A 21146-nucleotide genomic window follows, 5' to 3' on the forward strand; every position below is an offset into this window, starting at 1 on the left:
GAGGTTCTAATTACACGTGTTCTACGTGGTTAATGTAGCAAGCATATTGTTTGAAATAAAACGAAATTTTTTGTTAAACAGTATTATAATTTACAAGAAAATGGAAAACTTGTAGTTAAAGTAATTTTTATCTTTTATTTAAAGATATTTTCATGTGTGTGTGTGTGTGCGTTTATGTGTGAAAGTGATGTTTCTTTGTTTTATTTATGATACACTAGCGTATAGCCCATCAAAAATGATGGGGCAAGTACTACCACCCCCATCTCGTAGGATACCCTAACCTCACATTTCATAGCTAACTTAAATAAATAAATTTTGCGAAATCAAGCTTGACAACAAAGAAGCAGATAAGAGCAGTCGAGGCAAGTCAAATGTCAATAAATTCCTTTGTGAGCCAATCAAAATTAAGATAATTTATGAAATGAATTTGTGGCGTATTTATAGAATAATTATTGATAAAAATCAGATTAACAACTTCTAATATGTAGAAAAGCCAGTGCATTTTGGTAACACTATGTTCCGACAATGATTTTTATGTTATGTTGTTTAGCAACAAAAGTATAACCTAATATTGTAGTTAGTCAGTATACTGAAAGTGTAAAATGAAATATAAAGACAACAAAACTGAAAAAATATTTATTGATTTCTTAATTTAGAGTCTTTATTGATTAAAGAGGTTTGTTTTTTATTTAAAATTTTGGTGATATAACAGAAAATAACGTAATTCAGAAACGATTTAAGTTTAAAATTGAATCAATATTTTTAGTTTCATGATAAATTTTATGCACTTGGCTCTAGGCTAGGTGATCCAACACTACATCTTTACTTTAGGCTTATTATACCAACAATCACTACACTTATAAGGTTTCATGGCACCCCTCTCCTCATGGACCCCCATCACTAATATTGTAATGGGTAGGCAGTAACCAAATTATTCTATCTGGATAAATGCATTTTGTCTTTTATGACTCCTCCTCTTTCAAGAAATCAAATATGACATAAAACACATTGGCCTTTTTATAGGTTAGATGTATATTTTTTTTCTCTTTTCACAACCTACTATATTATATACAGAAATGACGTATTATAAAAACAAAATTTTAAATTTATGCACGTTAAAGATGTAGTATAAATATACTTGTGTAGCTTCTGGATGAGAGCTCCCAGCAGAGCGATCTTCGGGTTAATGTTATGGAGACAGCTACTGGGAAGATGTTAATAGGTGATGATGCACCACTGGCTAGTCAATTAGAAGCTTGGTTGGAGATGAATCCTGGGTAGGTACAAATGTAGTTTGTACAAAGTTAAAGAGTTCTTCTGTTTACCTGCTTATGTTTCATTCTGTTGATCTAGAGTTTGTTTGAATATATTTAAAACAGTAACAACCTTGATACTCTCTTATCACAACTGCCCGGCATAGCCAAGTGGTTAGGGAGCTCGACTTGCAATCTGCGGGTCGCAGGTTCGAAACATGCTCGCCCTTTCAGCCATGGGGGCGTTATAATGTGATGGTCAATCCCACTATCCATTGGTAAGATAGTAGCCCAAGAGTTGGCGGTGAGTGGTGATGACTAGCTGCCTTCTCTCTAGTCTTACACTGCTAAATTAGGGACGACTAGCGCAGATAGCCCTCGTGTTGCTTTGCCCGAAGTTCAAAACAAACAAAACTTTACAAAACAAGAATTAGAGGGATCTAACTAAGGTGTTTAAGCTTGATACTTGATATAAAGTGACATGTATATATGTGAATGTATTTGTGAAAACATATAAAATGTGTATATGCAGTGCAGGTCGTGATTATTTTCACTGTTTTCACCTTAGTGCATAGGAATGGCTGTTGAAATGTTGCAGTTTCAGGTTTTATACATATATAATGATGATATGTGCTAACCCTCTTTTTTTAAAGAAATTTTGCAAGTAAGTATCTTGTATATCATTAATCTAATATATTCATGATGTTAGAAGAACACATAGGTTCAAGAAGTCTTGATAGAAATGAATAAAAAAACTTATAACCCGAGCACTTTCGAAAGGTGGACCTTTCTTCTTCAGGGGCAAACTGGGAATGGTCCACATTAATCTAATATAAATAGATTGTATTCATCTCATCTCTAAAACGTACCTCTACACTCGTTTCAGGAAAGTTGTTTCAGAAACGATTTTTCCTAAGCGATGATCTCATACCAGAATGAAGTTTTACCATAAGACGGCATAGTTTTTGTGAAGTGAAAAGAGACTGCTAAAATAATTACTTCAACAAAATAAAAGAACAGGGAAACAATAAAATTAATGTTGCCTTGATGTATCATACAACAAACAAAAAATTATTTAGATTATTTGAAGGCAAGTAATCAAGAAATGGTTAGAGTAACTAAAAATTTAGAAATTTACAATCCGTATAAGAGAGAAAGGACGTCTGCAGCAAGTGACAATATGGTTTTATTAGCTTAGAAGTTTGGAAATTCTTATAAAAATGCAGTTAATTGAATTTATATGCCTGTTCTTCTAGGGAAAATTCATTTCCAAAAAATGTAATTAATATCATGTAGTATGTAAACTGTTTTTATTTTGTGAGCAAACACTGAATTTATTATTTATCTTTTCTCATTCTCTTTGGAGAGGATTTATAGACTTGTTCTTTCATAAAATATCACAAACTGTGCAATATTTACCTTTGATCCTTAATAACCTTTTGTACTGAGTTTGATTCTGAACTTGTAATGTTTTCTGACAATATAAAACTATTGAATTATTTTATTTCAGAGTTTCTCAGAAAATTGACAGTATACCATAATTTCCATTCCAAACTGGACAATGATTTTTTTCAAATCATCACTAACATTAGGCATATGGCTTTATGTGATATTTGCTTTAATTTTGCATCCAAGTATTTGGTTCACTTTCTACTTGTTTTTCTCCTTATAATGTTTGTTTCTTTGGGTTAACATATACTTTTAGAAGTGATACGTTGTGGTCATAAAGTTGTACACTAGGTTTTCTGTGGTTTGTTTAGCTTCGAAGTAGCACCAAGAGAAAACAGCGATGAAGAAGCGAGCAGTGATGGAGAATATTCATCTGAGGTGAGAAAACAATTTTTGATATTAAGGACTTGTGGAGTTTTTATTTGCACATGTTTACATTTAGCATGAAATTTCAGACTTAAGATAATTTAAAGAAGACTTTATCTGTCCATCATGATAGTTATGTATACTTGTATACAGTGAAAAAACATCCTCGACATAGTTAAAAAAACAACTTCCACTTACTTCAGGTGTTCCAATTATCAGTAAATTTTTCATTGTTCAGTTATGTCTTTTGAAATATATCAAAAATTAATCAAGTTTGTAGAAATAAATTTGTTTTGGTGATACATGCCAAAAGTTGGGTAAAAATTTGAATCTATAGGTCTAAAAAAAAATCACATTAGACTACAGATTCTTCTTAAGTAGTTTTTTTATAAATGTTAAATTAGAGGTGTATGTGTATGTAAATACATATTTATAGTATTAGTTCAGTGTTTTTTGAGTTATTGGTTGGTAATAAGGGTAAACGACTTTATTTTAATGACCAATTTTTATTGATTGATTTTATGCCTTGATTTAGTATGGAATTTTTAAAATAAAGTATTAACAAAGAAAGCATTTTGGAGGCTAGTTGTGGCTCATGGAAGGGAGCAAGGTTGTAACAGATTGATTAATTATAGTTTTTTAAATTGATTTTTTTAAGTAGAAAAAATGATTCTAACAATCTTGGTTTTTAAGGAAGAAGAAACAAAAGAAACACATTCTTCAGCTAATGAAACTGCGGAGAATAAACCAAAGGAAGTAATACAGTAAGTCAGATTTATCACTAATGTAACTTCATGTGGTAATTATTAAAATATGGTTTATGGTTTAAGTTAGTCCAGTGCTAGTAATAACTAGATTTGTTGAATACTTTTCAAATGGGAACTGCTTTTTTTTTTTCAACAAAGCTTAAACTGAGAGACAAGCCCTCTGTGTACATTGTTTAGAACCAGAATATTAAAACACAAAAATGTTTACAATTTCAAATATTTGAAAATTATGTTGAATTGGTCAACATTTTATTTTTAATGTAACTTAAGTGGTCACTGAGTATTTACACAGAGCATAATCAGTATCTATTCTCAAAAAGTTCATTCAAAAGATGCAGAACAGATGGGAGAGGAAAGGTACTTTTTCATTTTTACTGCTTGTTTGTGTGATGCTAAGATGATTACGTGCATGCAGATATTTAGAAATTAAACATACATTTTCAAATATTTTATTTTACGGTTTAAGAATAGTAAAAATATATTTTTGCTTTAGATAAAAAGAGAAAATTTTTGTTCTTCTTACAAATTAATTCTCTTCTAAAAGGAGAAACAAAGGTTAAGCCTAAAGTGATAAAAGTGATAATATTTATAAATTATACAAAAAAAATTGGTAGAGACTTGCAGCTGTTGGTTTAGACTAGATTCTTTAAGAAATTTTATGTATCAATGGAAGTTAAGTTTAAATTTTTTATTCTGAAAACTTGTATATCAAATTTGGAATGATTTTTCATCATCCACAGGTGATGTTAGATTAAGCTACTAAAAAATTATATTGACTTTTATTTAGGAAAAACTATTACATATGTTAAGGTTTTGTTGGAAACATTTCAAGAAAGACAAGAGGGCAATGAAAGCTTAAACATTTTATAGCATTTCTCAACAAGTCGTAGTTAGTTTATAAAATGTTCCTTTAAGATAGAACTAAACTTCAATTTTCAGGTGCATAAATGTTTGATGTTCTTTGCATTACGTTAACATTGTGTTTTCTAAGAAAAACTTATAAATCTCTGAAATCCATCTTTATGAATATTTTAGATACCTTATTTGTATTCGACTGATTTTACAAACAAAAGGTTAAAAATTAAGATCATTTCTCAAATTCTTTTTTGTCAGGGCTGCACAAGCTGAAGATGACGAATACAAGAATTTCCCTGGTGGCTACCAAAATTACTACAACATTGCTCATGCTATCAGGGATGAAGTTAAAGAACAGTCAGCTTTGTTGGTGAATGGGCAGCTGAAGGAGTATCAAGTAACTTTCTTTCATTTCTATAATTACAGCGTATGCCATGAACTGCAGCATTCATGTTAAACACAAGCAAAAGTACCCGTCCCCAGTGATGGGAAAAATTAGAGTTAATCTATCAATTTAAATTATTTCATGGATTTTAAAAGGTTAGTTGGTTGCACTCTTGGATTCACTCAGAGCCAAAGCTGTGAGCTACTTATACTGCTCACCAGGAAAATGATTGTTGAGCATTTCAGTCATGCTAAGAGCCACTCAACAACATACGGTAGATTATATTTTTATTACTTAAGTTACGTCACATTTTGAAATGTGAATGATAGTGTGATTAATCCCTAACAATTTAGTGTAGAATATCCTATTTGCGAAATAAAATTTGGCATCAGCATTATTCATGCCTGTTCTCCCATCATTTCAAAAGTGAATGTTGAGCTTTACTTAGGTACACAGCTTTTTAAATGTGAGACAGACAGATGCCCAGACAGACACCATGCTTGCAATATGTATAAGATTTCATATGAACTTCAATATTGAGGTTTAACTGTAAACTATGGAATTCAGGTTAAATGATCCAACAATAAGTTACAGTATTGAGGTTGAACGTTCCAACTGTAAACAACAGTATTGAATTTAAATATTCCTCTTACAAATTACAGTATTGACACTAAAAACTGTAAACTCCAGTACTCAGGCTAAATTTTCCAATTGTAAACTATGTCATTGACATTAAATGTTCGAACGGTAAACTACACTATTGTGATTAATGTTCAAACTGTAAACTACGGTATTGAGGTTCATTTTTCACTATAAATTACAGCATTGAGGTTAATGTTTCAACTGTAAATTACACTATTAATTTTGAATATGTCATTTGTTTATTCTAAGTACTATGGAAAATATGGACCACAGTAATTTTCAGCTTAGATAGGTTCAGAGCAATTAAACGGTTCGTTTGTTGCATCAAGAAATCAAACCATGATTGACAACTCGTTTTGTAAGGAATACGTTTCTTCTTGGCATGTGTAAATAATGTTAAAAACTTATGCTGTAGCATAGTGTTGAGTTTGCAACTTGTTTGAATTTGAACCATCTATTAATTAATAGTTTGTGTATTTCAAGTCTTTCATGGATAGTAACTTATCTATATGCACAAAAAATTGTTGTAAAAAAAAAAGAACAGTTAAGTGGAGAATATAGTAATGAAAGGGTAAATTAAACTGTTTAGTTGACTAAACATCAATGTTCTTTAATCATTCACTTGATCTATTTGTTTTACATAAGATATCCCCCAGTTGCTCAGCAGTAAGTTTAAGGAGTTGCATTGCTATAATCAAAAGATTGATTCTGTGAAGTAAACAGATTGTATCTTCTCATAAAACATATACGTAACAAAAAAACAATTGACATAAGAACCAAAACTTAATTTTGTTAGATGAGAATCTACACTACAGTTGCTATGTGTTTAAGAAACAGCATTACTTGTATTAATAAGAGTTTATGAACTAGTGGTTGACTTGTCGGAGACAATAATGTAGAGGTACTGGGTATATTTTTGTATCTTGTTTGCTTTACAGATTAAAGGCTTGGAGTGGCTGGTTTCCCTGTATAACAACAACCTCAATGGTATTTTGGCAGATGAAATGGGCTTAGGAAAAACCATTCAGACCATTGCTCTTATTACCCATTTAATGGAAAAAAAGAGAGTTAATGGACCTTTTCTCATTATCGTCCCACTCTCGTGAGTGTTGTATCATGGTTATAATTGTCTTTTTCAGAAGTTTACGAAAGAAAAAATAACATTTGATAAATCAGGCAGTCATTTAAACCTAAATTTCTATGTTTTTTTTCTTAACACCATTTGATTAAGTTAGGTTATGGTTTGAGCCTAAATCTTTTTAGGCTTTTTTTTATTTATTTTGTATTCAAACTATGTAGATGGGTAGTTATAATTTACAAGTGCAGTTTATTGTTTATGTAGCATTGTTAATTATTACTGCATATTAACTGTCTTCAATTTTTAAAATTTCTTTTTGCTTATTAAAAAATTAAATTTATATGTTGATTTGTAGTTATATTTATACCATACTACCAGTTACTTAAAATCTTAAAAAATTGTCAAAGAGATGTTTCAAAATAATAAAGATAATTTAAGGTACATTTATTCAATTAGTTTTAGATATTATGTTATGGTATTTCTACAACATTTTACCTCAGTGGATGTTTCTTTATGTAATTTAGTCTTAGGGAAGAAAAAAAATTCATTTTCTTCATATAATAGCTTTTATATTACAACACAACTACTCCTAGCAGGAAGAGAATCTTTTCTTCTTCGTGTTCTGGAAATGTTTGACCATATTTACAAAAGTAAATGCTGCATTATAACATAAGTTTTGTAGTATTTCCTTCATTGAGCGATTTACTGCCTGAGAAATATATTGATATTTATTTCAATTAATGGACTGGTGGTTAAGGCACTTAACTCGCAATCTGTGAGTTGTGAGTTCGAATCCTATCGTCAAACATGCTCGTCTTTTCAGCCATTGGGGCATTATAGTGTGATGATCAACCCAACTTTTTGTTGATAATAGAGTGCCTCAAGACATGTCAATGGGTGGGTTTGAATCCCCGTCCCACCAAACATGCTCGCCTTTTCAGCCGTGGGGGCGTTATAATGTGATGGTCAATCCCACTATTCGTTGGTAAAAAAGTAGCCCAAGAGTTGGCAGTGGGTGGTGATAACTAGCTGTCTTCCATCTAGCCTATTACTTCTTAATTAGGGACGGCTAGTGCAGATAGCCCTCGAGTAGCTTTGCACAAGATTCCAAAGACTAACAAGTTTGAGTATCTGTCCTGTACAAATAGCCTAAATATGGTGATAAAACCAAAGCTCTCCAACAGTATTTACCCTCTATCAGTGAAATTACATAGCTGAAGATGTGATACGTTAGCATGCAGCAGCTAAATCTTTCTAACAAGATCGTGCTATACTGCTCAGAGAGACTTAATCATTTAGGCTGAAGGCCTAAGCAGAGAGTCCAAAATGCTCCCCACTTCTAAACTCCAGGCAAATGTGGTCCATAGACATTTCAGTGCCACTATCATGTATTTATTTTTACCAGTTTTCAATTAGGTCTACATACGAACTTTTAATTTCATAGTTTTAACTTTAAAAAAAATAAAAAAAGTAGCTATAAGGTTGTTATGCTATTTTATCATTGTCAAAGTATTCTCACAAAGAGATACAAAAAGAATCTATGTATATTTAAATAGTACTTCATCATTTAAACAGTGGATTAATACTTGTTGAGCACAAAACAGTGTACTTATAGAAAAAAAATAGATGTTGCTTTAAACAGCGGATGACACTTAAAATAACATTTTTAAGAAATCAGCAATTTTTATTATTTTATAATAAAATATTTTTATTAATTTAAGTATTTGGTAACTGTTTAGAACATAAAATTTTTATATCTAAATTTATGTAATTTTTACCAAGTATGTTCTCAAGTGTAGAATGTGATCAATTATTTTTTGTTTCTTTGAATATAGGAGCTTTAGTGTATTCATTACTTCTATTCAGTGTATCTAGAGGAGGATGTAATTTTGATGGTAGTTATTAAATATTTTGTTGGCCCACTGTATAGCTTTTTGCTTAACAACAAAGAAACAAAATATTTTGTTGAACCATTGATTCATATTACAGGAACAAGGATTTTTTTAATGAGTATTTTCAGTCTAACATTTATTTTCATGATAGACTCCAAAATTGTAGTCTGTGGTAAACGTGCTAGTAAAGGCACTGTTATTTGTGCAGGACCCTTTCAAACTGGATGTTGGAGTTCGACAGATGGGCACCTACAGTGATTAAAGTAGCCTACAAAGGATCTCCTAACATCAGGCGACAAATTGCGGGACAGATGAGAAACAGCAAACTGAATGTTCTCCTGACAACGTATGAGTATGTCATCAAAGACAAATCAGTTTTGGCAAAGGTAAGGTATCTTTTTGTTTTTAATAGCAGCCATATGGTACACTGTAATAATTGACTTAAAAGTATATTTGTTTATAGTGTTTATAAATAAATAAATATTTCACTAGCAAGAGGACACTATAATGTGTTTCGGTTTTATATTTCAGAGTTATCTGAGGATTTAATCCAGGTAGAATTACCTCTAAAATGTTGAAAGCCTTGCCTTGTTGATTTGGAACTCGTGCTTTCAACAAGATATATGGCTAAAAATTTCTTGTGACATGAGAGTAAAAACCTTGCGGAAGTAAGAAGTACAACAGCGATATCCCTTTGTTGTGGAAAATGTTCAGAACTGCCATATCAAAAATCAAAAAAGGAACTGTAAGAGTCAAATTTGGATGATGAATAAAACATTCATATGAAGAATCTGGATGAACACAAAGCTCAAGGTCCATAGATGGACAAAAATCTGAGTTGACTCCCAAAAAATCTGGATAGAGGAGTCATCCAGAACAGAGAGTGAGTGAGTCATAAAGATCCACCTTGCTTAAATCAACACTAGGCCATGCTAAAATGTAGTGACCATAAAAAAATATTACATACGCAGCTTTAGAAGGGCATGAGGAACTAAACAAGGTGTTAAAACCCTAAAAACTTGCTCGCAAGCTTCCTAGAAACAAGGTAAGCTAAAGTAGTGCCTGCAAAAAAGAAAATCTAATCTTATTTTAAGCAAATGAAAATAAGAGAATAAGAACCATGTGTTAATAGAAACAATAGCAATGAGACCTATAGGTAATAAAGATGTCAAGATAGATACGCGAGGAGAATAACTAGTAATTGTACAGAAAAAGAAGGTCTCAAAACAAAAATTATAGAACTGATGATGGATCAAAGTGTAGTATCTACAATCATAATATCATGAGAATGTGGAAGAAACAAAATATTCAAGTACAGAAATGACACAAACACTGAGAAAAAGAAATGAGACCAGCAAAAGTGTCATCATGATTAGGGCTAGCACTGTATTAGACAAAGCTAGTTTTACAGTTCTGAAGGTGATTAGCCCTAAGTACAAAATCAACCTTCATCAAAAACAAAAGAAAATGGCAAGGGTTATGCAAATTACTGCCAGGAACATAAGTATAGAATAGCAAGAATATGGAATACAAATACCACAAGGGCTAAAAATGTCTTTGCAATTTTACTCTGCACACTACAAGCAAATTATGTAAGGCCACCAACGAATTTGTAGAAATTCCAAGAATAGCAGAAGCAGATCGAGGATATTAAAAAAAAAGTCATAGCAAGGGTGAAAAATCTAAATTATTTCACAATAACTTGCATGGAATTATGGGTAAGTGATAGATGTTCTGCATTGCATAAAGGAAATCTTGGATATTTTGTATTACATTTTTTCGTTGAAAGCGTGAGCTCAAACTCAACAAGGAAAGGCTTTCAGAAAGTCTGTTTGAAATTCATTTTCTTTCAAGAAATGTAAAATTTAAATGTTCACTTGTTTTTACAGAAATCTCAACTCTCTTAATACCCGGATGGGTGCATCCTGCTGTGAGGGTGAAATTTTACCATTAAAATTACAAAATGATAGAAAATAAACTTGCAAACACTCTTCCATACATTAAAATAAATTATTTATTTAATTTTATACACAAAAATAATAATAATTGCACATTTGATTTTGTGTTGATTTGAGTGAGCTCTGAAAGGTATCATTAATGTTTGTGAATTTCCTGAGTGTTTTTTTGAGCATAAGCATGAGTCTTGGCCCCCTAACAGGAAAAATATGTAAAAGTTTTGAATAAAATAGTATCAATTAATTAAATACAACTGTAATTTTACTGTTTTTTAGCTAGTTACTATTTCTCAATCTTGATTATTATGTGCTATGTAATTGTCTGTATATCAGACTTGAAAAGTCGTAGGTTAGTGACCTACTTGATGAAAGCTAAAAAAAAGTCGTAGGTTAGTGACCTACTTGATGAAAGCTCAAAAAAGTCGTAGGTTAGTGACCTACTTGATGAAAGCTCAAAAAAGTCGTAGGTTAGTGACCTACTTGATGAAAGCTCAAAAAAGTCGTAGGTTAGTGACCTACTTAATGAAAGCTCTAACTTTTTCTGTTGTTTTTAACTGTATAAGTCAGTATGGCTACCAGTTCAGGGAAGATTCTCCTAGAGATCAGGACAAAGCGATAAAAGCTTAGCTTTGTAAAATATTACTAAATGAAAACATGTTTGTGAACAACTTCTGTTATAATTACAGTCGTGACTTTTTGTTTGTTTAACTTGCAAAAAGCTTGATATTATCGTTTTATAAATCATTTAAATTATCATAGGAAATGAAATATTTTCATGAGGTAGGCTTAGTTAGATCATTTTGTACTTGTGTGAATTACTAAGACTTCTTAATTTATAAAATTGGATGCAAATTTATTCTCGTTGCGCATCAGTTTAAGTTGTCCTCTGGCTAGAGTTGTGAATTACTCTTAAAGGTAATCAACTTTTAATAAAATTGTGAACTCCACATGCTGTGTAAGATTGATTATTTGAATCTCGATAAGCTACTTTACCACCTTCTATAGCACATTGTAATGTATGGTTAACAAATCAGTTGAATACTCTTACTTCCAGGTAACAGTTTAAATAAACCATGGAATATTTTGTTGGTTCCTTAACTGAACAATGATACTTCTAGGTAACATACACGTTGATAACTTTCCAAAATATATTTGATGAAAAATATTTTTTTGTGTAATATAGACCTATTTAAGTAAGAAATTCAAAGAAAAACAGTTTTCCACCAATAGAAAGATAAAACGAACAAATTATACACGGATATTTATATCATAACTACTTTACATTTGTATCATATCACTGAGTACGGATGTGTAATTAAACAGAAAATCGTCTATTTTATAGATTCGCTGGAAGTACATGATTATCGATGAAGGACATCGAATGAAGAACCACCACTGTAAGCTTACCCAGATATTGAACACGCATTACACTGCACCACATCGTCTTCTACTCACAGGAACTCCACTGCAGGTGAAAAACAAAACAACAGTTAGAATATTTCACATTCAGTCATAATGCACATTGGTAATTAAATCAATTTAAAGATTTGTTGGTCAACAGTAAATTATTGGCCTCAAACTAGTAAGAGTTTTTATTTTTTTTGGTTTAAATAAGTAATATCTTCTCCCTGTTTCTCAACAGATACTACTGCATGAAGAACTTAGTTATAGATTGTCTCTTTTTGATATAAAAAATTGTGTAGCTCTGATATCGAAATCCAATTTAAAAGAGCTGTATTTAAAGTAAAGTTTTACAAAAATTCACTTGAAATAAAGAAAAAATAAAGAGTAGAAGCGAAAGAATTTACTTCCTTGTAATTTAAGTATTTCTGATGAATTTCCTAATGGTCATACTAAGTCTTACTTCACATTACTACCATAAAATAATCTTTGTTTTAGTATAAAAATGCCTCTTATTTTTAAGTGATTTTGTACTGTAAATATTTTATACATGTATATATATATATATATTAGAAACTAATGGACAGACAAACAATATTTGGGTAGAACTACAATGTGGGAACGGTAAAATCTATCCCAGTAGGAGAGTTATTTAAAGAACTAGGACACAAACACACATATACACTGACTAATTTGGGTAGCCTCGCATATGAAATAAATGTAGGACTGAATACTGAATCAAAAAGTTTTCATTAGGAAAAGGTTTGGATTCCTAAGTCCACAACATCCCACATCAACAGCTACCATTCACTATCAGCAGCCAGTTGTGGAAATAGTTACTCTTGATAAAAAAAAACACAGAAAAGCATAGAAAGAGAATTAAAAAATATAAGTTAATAAAAGAGGTTATTGAAACTGATAAGTAAAACTGGATATTCCGGACCTTGTAACAGACGCATACCTGTATGAATAATTAATAACATTGAAGAAGTCTAGATAAATCAGAAAAAATGAAAAATGGAATGTACTGTCCAAAATTTCAAAAGGACTAGTATTAAACTTTTTGTTTTTGGTTTAATTGTCAAAAAACATTATTCATGGGACTGTGACAATTTGGTTTCCTTTCTTGTTTTTTTTTTTAACTGTGATACTTCCAAATTAAGATATATTCTTACCAGATCAGTTAATAATGGTTCAATGTAACTGATGCTCCCCAGTAGCACAGTGGTATGTTTGTGGACTCGTACCACTAGAAAGTGGGTTTCACTACCTGAGGTGGGTAGAGCACATATAGCCCATTGTGTAGCTTTGTGCTTAACTAAAAACAAGCAGTGTAACTGATAGCTGTTGTTTTATAAAGGAAAGAGTATTATTTGTATTCCCAGATATATTCTACACCATCTGCTGTATTATTATTAAAAATATACAAAATAACAAATAAATAAATAAATGCAAGAATTATTGAACAATTATTAATTAATAATTATTAATAACTTTGTTAATGTGTTAATTTTTTTAGGTTTTATAAAGACTACTAGTAGAACGTGTCAAAATTTGACCAAATGTTTAGAGTTTTGTTATTTCACTCATTTTGCACTGTTATCTAATCACAAAATTGAATATTTGGTCACTGAGACATGATCTCTATAAAAGTTCTTTTAAAACTAAAAACCATCTTTGGTAATGTTGATACCGTGAGTATTCACCCCACCTTCAAAGCTTTTAATCAGTCATCCCTGTTTATGTACTTAACAGCAGAACTACTTAATAACAACCGTCTTTCAAAAACTTGAGTTAGTCATCCCTGTTTACGTACTTAATAACAGCCGTCATTCAAAAACTTGAATTAGTCATCCCTGTTTACGTACTTAACAGCAGAACTACTTAATAACAACTGTCTTTCAAAAACTTGAATTAGTCATCCCTGTTTACGTACTTAACAGCAGAACTACTTAATAACAACTGTCTTTCAAAAACTTGAATTAGTCATCTCTGTTTACGTACTTAACAGCAGAACTACTTAATAACAACTGTCTTTCAAAAGCTTGAATTAGTCATTCCTGTTTACGTACTTAATAACAGCAGTCATTCAAAAACTTGAATTAGTCATTCCTGTTTACTTACTTAACAGCAGAACTACTTAATAACAACTGTCTTTCAAAAGCTTGAATTAGTCATTCCTGTTTACGCACTTAATAACAGCCGTCATTCAAAAACTTGAATTAGTCATCTCTGTTTACGCACTTAATAACAGCCGTCATTCAAAAACTTGAGTTAGTCATCCCTGTTTACGTACTTAATAACAACCGTCTTTCAAAAACTTGAGTTAGTCATCCCTGTTTACGTACTTAACAGCAGAACTACTTAATAACACCCGTCTTTCAAAAACTTGAATTACTCATCTCTGTTTACGCACTTAATAACAGCCATCATTCAAAAACTTGAGTTAGTCATCCCTGTTTACGTACTTAATAACAGCCGTCATTCAAAAACTTGAATTAGTCATCTCTGTTTACGCTACTTAATAACAGCCGTCATTCAAAAACTTGAGTTAGTCATCCCTGTTTACGTACTTAACAGCAGAACTACTTAATAACAACCGTCTTTCAAAAGCTTGAATTAGTCATTCATGTTTTTGTGATTGTTAACAGAATTATCAAAGTTCAACAACACATTGAATTTGTAAAAATTTTAGAAAATTACACAGTAAACCTATTGAATATTCAAATAAAAACATAAAAAATGTTCAAGCATACTTATTACACGTGCATTCTCTTTAAAAAATTTATCATATATTTTATCAGCATAAAATGACATAAACAATACTTTGAAAATTAGTTTTAAGAGATGATTTTGCTGCTACAATATTACATGAAAATTATAATCTAAAAATTTGACAGTAGAAATTTTTTTTGTTAGATGTTAACAACACATACACACAAAAATTAACAAGCATTCATAAGAGTTGCTCTTGGTTGGCTTTATGCTTATCATCTAATTGTTTTTTATGGGTTACTTTTTCTATTATTTTTATTATTCTTTATATTCATATGCAATGGACATACAGACATCTATTTTCCAAAAGGATATCATTCTGGTGGCAGAATTTGTCGAAATTTGACAAAACATATATAGATGTGGTATTTCAAGCCACAGTTCAAAACTGAAGACTATCGATTTCATATTGGAAAGGTTGCTTACAAGATTTCTTTGCAAACAACATATTTAATATCTACAGCTTCAGGGACATAAATTTTTAACGGATCAAATGACTGCACCCTGGATAAAACTACATAGACCTGACCATGAGAAAAAATTGGCTCAACCAGGTGCAACCCTGATGGACGAACATCTGTTTTCTTAAATTATATCATTAGTAAGATTATTAACGGTGGTAAATTAGTTTCGTTTCTTTATAAAAATTAAAAAGAAATAAGTTGTTGTTGTTTTTCTGTTTCTTTCTATATTAGAATAAACTTCCAGAACTCTGGGCTCTTCTAAACTTCCTTCTCCCAAGCATCTTTAAATCTTGTGCTACTTTTGAACAGTGGTTTAATGCTCCTTTTGCTACTACTGGAGAGAAGGTATTGTGATCGTTGTTATTTCTGAATTAAATTACTTATCTTGAACTTTGCATTAACTCTGTATTTGTATGGTTTAGTAAGTGGCTTCAAAGATATATTTTGAAAGTGCTCGGATTATAGGGTTTTTATTCATTTCTATCAAGACTTCTTGAACGTACGTGTTTTTCTAACATCATGAAACTAGAAATTATCCTGTTTCAAAAAAAGTTTCTTTAATATGCTTTGAGTTTAAAGACCAAATCTTAATTGTTGAACCCAAATTCTTACATTTGCGTAGGAACTTAATATTAACGTAAAGTATTTTTGTTTATAGTGAAATTTATAATAGAAGTATACATGATAATTGTATGAAATTAATTTTTGTTAAAAGATAATTTTATAATAGATACATATATCTGACAGTTCTTTGAAACTAATTTTTGGTCCTAAGCTTGCCTTTAAAAAGGCCTAGCATGGCCAGGTGGCTTGGTCGCTTGACTCGCAATCTGAGGGTTGCCAGTTCAAATCCTCATCTCGCCAAACATGCTTGTTCTTTCAGCTGTGGGGGTGTTATAATGTGATGGTCAACACCACTATTCATTGGTAAAAGGGTAGCCCAAGAGTTGGCGGTGGGTGGTGATGACTAGCTGCCTTCCCTCTAGTCTTACACTGCTAAATTAAGGAAGGCTAGTGCAGATAGCCCTCGTGTAGCTTTGCGCGAAATTCAAAACAAACAAACAAAGTTATTTAGTTGTTTAAATAGAAATTAATGTAACTTTCGAATATGCATTTTAGAACAAAAACAAATATATCGGGCACTGGACTAGTATGTCCCAAAAGTACTATAATCTATCTGGTTTTCTAAGTAAGCTCTAATTACGTTAAAAACTCTCAGTCCTCGGAGCAAAGAAGTACAATAACCAAAACCAGATACTTCTGCTAACTAATTATTTTTTTGAAAAATATGAATGAAGTTCTTTAAAATTTCTATAGAGGAAAAAAAAAAATGCTCTTTCTATTGGTTATAAACATGTCTGTCAACCTTTTAAAGACTATTAGCAAAGACTAAAAATAAAAGATAGACAAGAAGGGGAGGAGGTTTTCTGATGGTTTTGAAAAGCTTATGAAGAAGGTAATAGGTTCGGATTTCATGTTTGTGCTTGTAATTATGTATAGTTTGTGTTTGTAATTGCAGAGACACCCTGAAAGCCATATTAGGATATAAATTTATAAAGGAGAATTCAGAGTGAGATGTGACACAGAGAAGTAAAGATTGAGATTATTTTTATATTTCATTTTGGAAGTAAGGAATTCAATACAAAAATATGAATTATAAACTATGTTTTGATGCTAAGTTTATTGACATACATCGATAATAAAGTTGTTAAATTAGATTTTGAATGAATCTCTAAAAGGTCATGACCTTTGACCCAGTTGTACAGAAAGAGTTAAAATAATTTCGTGTATTTTAAGGTGGAATTAAACGAAGAAGAAACCATCCTAATCATTCGACGACTCCATAAAGTGCTACGTCCTTTCTTACTGAGACGCATGAAGAAAGAGGTGGAATCTCAGTTGCCGGAAAAGGTAGGGTTGTTTAAATTAGGAACCTATAGGTACATTGTTAAAGAGATAATCATTTAATGTTATGTGTAAAGCAACACCTGAGTGTAATTCCACAAGTTATTACTTATATGTATGTTTTACATGTCTTGTCATAATAGTGCAAGACTGTTTTGATTCATTTACTAACCTCCATATCCTCATCACTTTGCAAAGTTGAGGATTTGTTGGCGTTTGTTTGGCTAGACTGTAAATCTGGAGATCCAAGTTTTACAGTTTACCGAAGAAAAATTGTGTTCCATACACTGAAGCTGTAGGTGTGTTATAAAAGTGATGGCAAATCACACTATTTGATCAAAAAAGACTAGCCCAAGAGTTGGCAGGGGTGCTGATGACCAGCTGCACTGAGTCTAGTCTATCATTTCATACTTAGGTTTTACATTTGTGTAGCTTTGCTAACCCCAAACGTTTGGAAACAAAAAATACAAATAATTTCAGTGTTATGTATTAAAGAATTTTTTTATAAGAAACTATTAATAAATTTAGGGGGAACATGACTAATAGATTAAATCTATCAATTAAAAGATAATAATTTTAAATGTTAAAAATTTTTTCTGCAGAACGATTTTAATTTGATTGACTAATGTAACTGTTGAAATACATTAGTAAAGAGATGTATCCCATGTGACCTTTTCCCTGTTTTGTGACTCTTGAATAACCTGACAAGATTGGAGATGGTATAATAGTTGTAATGTACAGTGTTAAAACTTTAAGAAGGTTTCTTATTCATTAAGTTGAAAAGACTCAAAATATACTTGCTTGTGTAAAAAATGTTATTGTAAAAATATTGCTTGTGTATTAATAAAAATAATTTCATTATCATGGTTAGTAGCCTATATGATCACCTGGTTCTAATTATTAATTAGTTACCATGTTTTTCCAATTAGTATATATTCGTTACTATTAAACTAGTTTTTTTTTCCCTATGTTAAGCCTGCTAATCTGCTGATGTCTAAGGACTAATTTCCAGAAAAGAACAATAAAATTGTGTAATACAAAGTAATATTAACTACACAGGAGAAAAAGAAAGTTAAATAATGTCTTCTACATCTAGATTCAGTTAATCTCGTTAACAAAATATTGATGTTCCTCTACAAGTAGTTAGTTGATTCTAGTCCTAATGAATCAGATCGAGAAGATTCAGGATCAAATACCATGACAAATAACAGTCCTTCTGAGGACTTTTCTGAAGATGGCAGAAGATTAGCAGTCAGAATGTAGGATATAAATTAATTTGTATCTTGTAATTAAACAAAATCTAGTTAATAACTAATTAATGTTTAGATGCAGGTGAATGTATAGACTATTAACCGTACGAACAGTTTATATCCGGTACTTAAAATAATCTATCTTTGATTGTGTTGTCTTCAAAGGTGTGATTGGACATGATAATATAATTGAACATTCATCAACTTGTTATATCTGTCAGAACTTGCTTTTTAACAAATATGAATGGTGTTTATTTGATATAAACAGTTTATATCCGGTACTTAAAATAATCTATCTTTGATTGTATTGTCTTCAAAGGTGTGGTTGGACATGATAATATAATTGAACATTCATCAACTTGTTATATCTGTCAGAACTTGCTTTTTAACAAATATGAATGGTGTTTATTTGATATATCGATGATGTAAAAAATGTGGCTAGGCAGCAATTTGATATATATGTATATGATGTTTATTCAAATTATATGAAATAATGCTGTGATGATATATATATATTATTTTTAAAGATAAATTACATAAAATATGATACTTTAATCTAAGCATATATACATCAGGATCTTTAGAAATTTAACACCCTTTACATAAATCAATGTTTTATTAATTAACCTTGCAAAAACATTATGGTGTTACTAATTGTTTTAGAAGTTTAAATATATTGCAAGCAACATGATTACTAACAATGAATAAAACGAACTGCAGCAATAAAAAAATTTTATGAATAATTACTTATGTATGTTAACTTTGTTATTGAAGTTTTGTGTGTTCTGTAGGTTGAGTATGTTGTCAAGTGCGACATGTCTGCCCTTCAACGGCTGCTATATCAACACATGCAGAATAAGGGTATACTTCTGACTGACGGGTCAGAGAAGGACAAAAAGGTATATTACTAGTTTTAATACCAGAATTACTGTTGAGATTCTTCAAGTTTTTAAAAAAATGTTGCTGAGCCATTTATGTATCAAAATGGTTTGTAGTAATGCTAGTCGTACACGAGTCGCACATAAGAATTTAAACAAAACATCCTATCAATATTGCATTTAATCCCACTAATTATTTTTGGATTCCCCGATGTATCTTACATATAAAATGAATGATTTCACCTATTATTGGTCGGTTCTTGACACCAAGTGTTGAGGTAACCAAAAGTATAAAATTGCTCACTATAATGCAGTATGTCGACTTGTTGTGAATGGCATAAAAAGGAGTTGATAATTTGAGAGTTAATATGTTTCATACAGTTACAAGAAATATTTGCTTTGTGTATTCTTTTCCAGTGGTTTTCAGAACATCACGTACTAGCTTAAGTTATATATTTGTATTTCTACATTTTCATGTTGTTGTTGTGTTTTGGTTCATTACAATATCTGTGTGCTTCATTTGCACTTAACTTTTGAAAAAGAGTAGAGCAATATTTGATGCTCAGTTTGTTGCTATTATCCATTGATTTTCTATAATTTGAGTTGTGAATAGGAAAGTAACTAACTTTTAAGCATTGAAAGGAGGTGTGTCGAGGTTATGATTGGTTGTGTTTCACTTTACCCTTTTTTTCCTTCGCTTCTGTTTTTGCGATTATCTATTATTACTACACTTACAGATAATATGAATCGACATGGAAATTTTTCAGTAACACAATTGTAATTAATGATGAAATATTTCCTTGGGGAAGGGGAGTTTGATTCCATACTTTCTTGTTATTTGTCGAATTTAGAATAAAATAGTGAGTGATTTCTATATTTAAAACAACATAATTACTCTGATAAAATAGTATAATTTTGTTTTTCTAGATTTTTAACTTTTCACAAGTAACATGTAATTGACTCAATAGTTGTTCATTTTCTGTTATTGTACATGATTTCTTTGAAATACAAAAAAAAAGAAACTCCTTTCTGAATGCAATAGTAAGAAACATTGAATTTTATTGGAAGAGAAATAATCCTATGTTTTTTATTACAGTATTTAAGGAATGGTGAACAACTATATTTACAACAACCATCAGAAGTTCACTAATAATAAATTACAATTTTCTTTTTTTTTTATGTGGAAGAGAAAATCTGTTACCATGTTCATTACAGTGTTTGGTAAATGATGGAAAAGCCTTCTTGGTTTGTTTCATTAGGGCAAAGGTGGAACTAAGACTCTAATGAACACAATCATGCAGCTGAGAAAGATCTGTAATCACCCTTTCATGTTCCAACACATTGAAGAAGCTTATGCTGAACATCTAGGAATATCTGGGGGAATAGTTCATGGGTAAGAGTTAAAAAACTTGCTGGATTTTTTACTTATTTTTTGCTTTGTTAATGAAACTTTCATATTTTCACTCTTGCTAATATTTTAAATGTGGTCCTCTTTTTGCTGCGGTTGTACAGAGTTGAAGACTGTTTGCCGAAATTCTATAAAACTGAAACGTTACAGAGAATAAATACTTAAACTTTTGAGACACTGAAAGAACATTTATTTTAAATATTAGTTAAGTCCAGAATACTGCTTTGTCTAGTACAGATAAGTAACTGAACAAACTGCCGTTTTATACCATAAAACTAGGACATTTAAATTTTGAAAGATATTACTTGAAGTTGGACTCGCTGTAATTGAATTAGAATCATAATTCAATTGATGAAATACAACTTCATTTACTCATACTTCAATCATTTTTTAAAAGTAAAACCTGCCTCATTTGGGTTGTGT

General features: G+C 30.9%; 1 protein-coding gene across 1 annotated transcript in view; it reads left to right on the forward strand.

Annotated features, from left to right (window-relative positions):
- LOC106470880 (probable global transcription activator SNF2L2) overlaps positions 1-21146 on the forward strand; it is a 43956-nt gene that overhangs the window by 573 nt on the left and 22237 nt on the right. The window contains exons 2-12 of the mRNA XM_022399518.1: positions 1147-1277; positions 3014-3080; positions 3762-3832; positions 4949-5087; positions 6656-6819; positions 8896-9073; positions 11985-12113; positions 15514-15627; positions 17080-17193; positions 19229-19336; positions 20575-20708. Of these exons, the coding sequence (XP_022255226.1) occupies positions 1192-1277; positions 3014-3080; positions 3762-3832; positions 4949-5087; positions 6656-6819; positions 8896-9073; positions 11985-12113; positions 15514-15627; positions 17080-17193; positions 19229-19336; positions 20575-20708 (1304 nt within the window). The 5' untranslated portion in view covers positions 1147-1191. The remainder of the gene's footprint in view (positions 1-1146; positions 1278-3013; positions 3081-3761; positions 3833-4948; positions 5088-6655; positions 6820-8895; positions 9074-11984; positions 12114-15513; positions 15628-17079; positions 17194-19228; positions 19337-20574; positions 20709-21146) is intronic.

Source organism: Limulus polyphemus, unplaced genomic scaffold (assembly GCF_000517525.1).
Source record: "Limulus polyphemus unplaced genomic scaffold, Limulus_polyphemus-2.1.2 Scaffold4264, whole genome shotgun sequence".
Classification (NCBI taxonomy): Eukaryota; Metazoa; Arthropoda; class Merostomata; order Xiphosura; family Limulidae; genus Limulus; species Limulus polyphemus.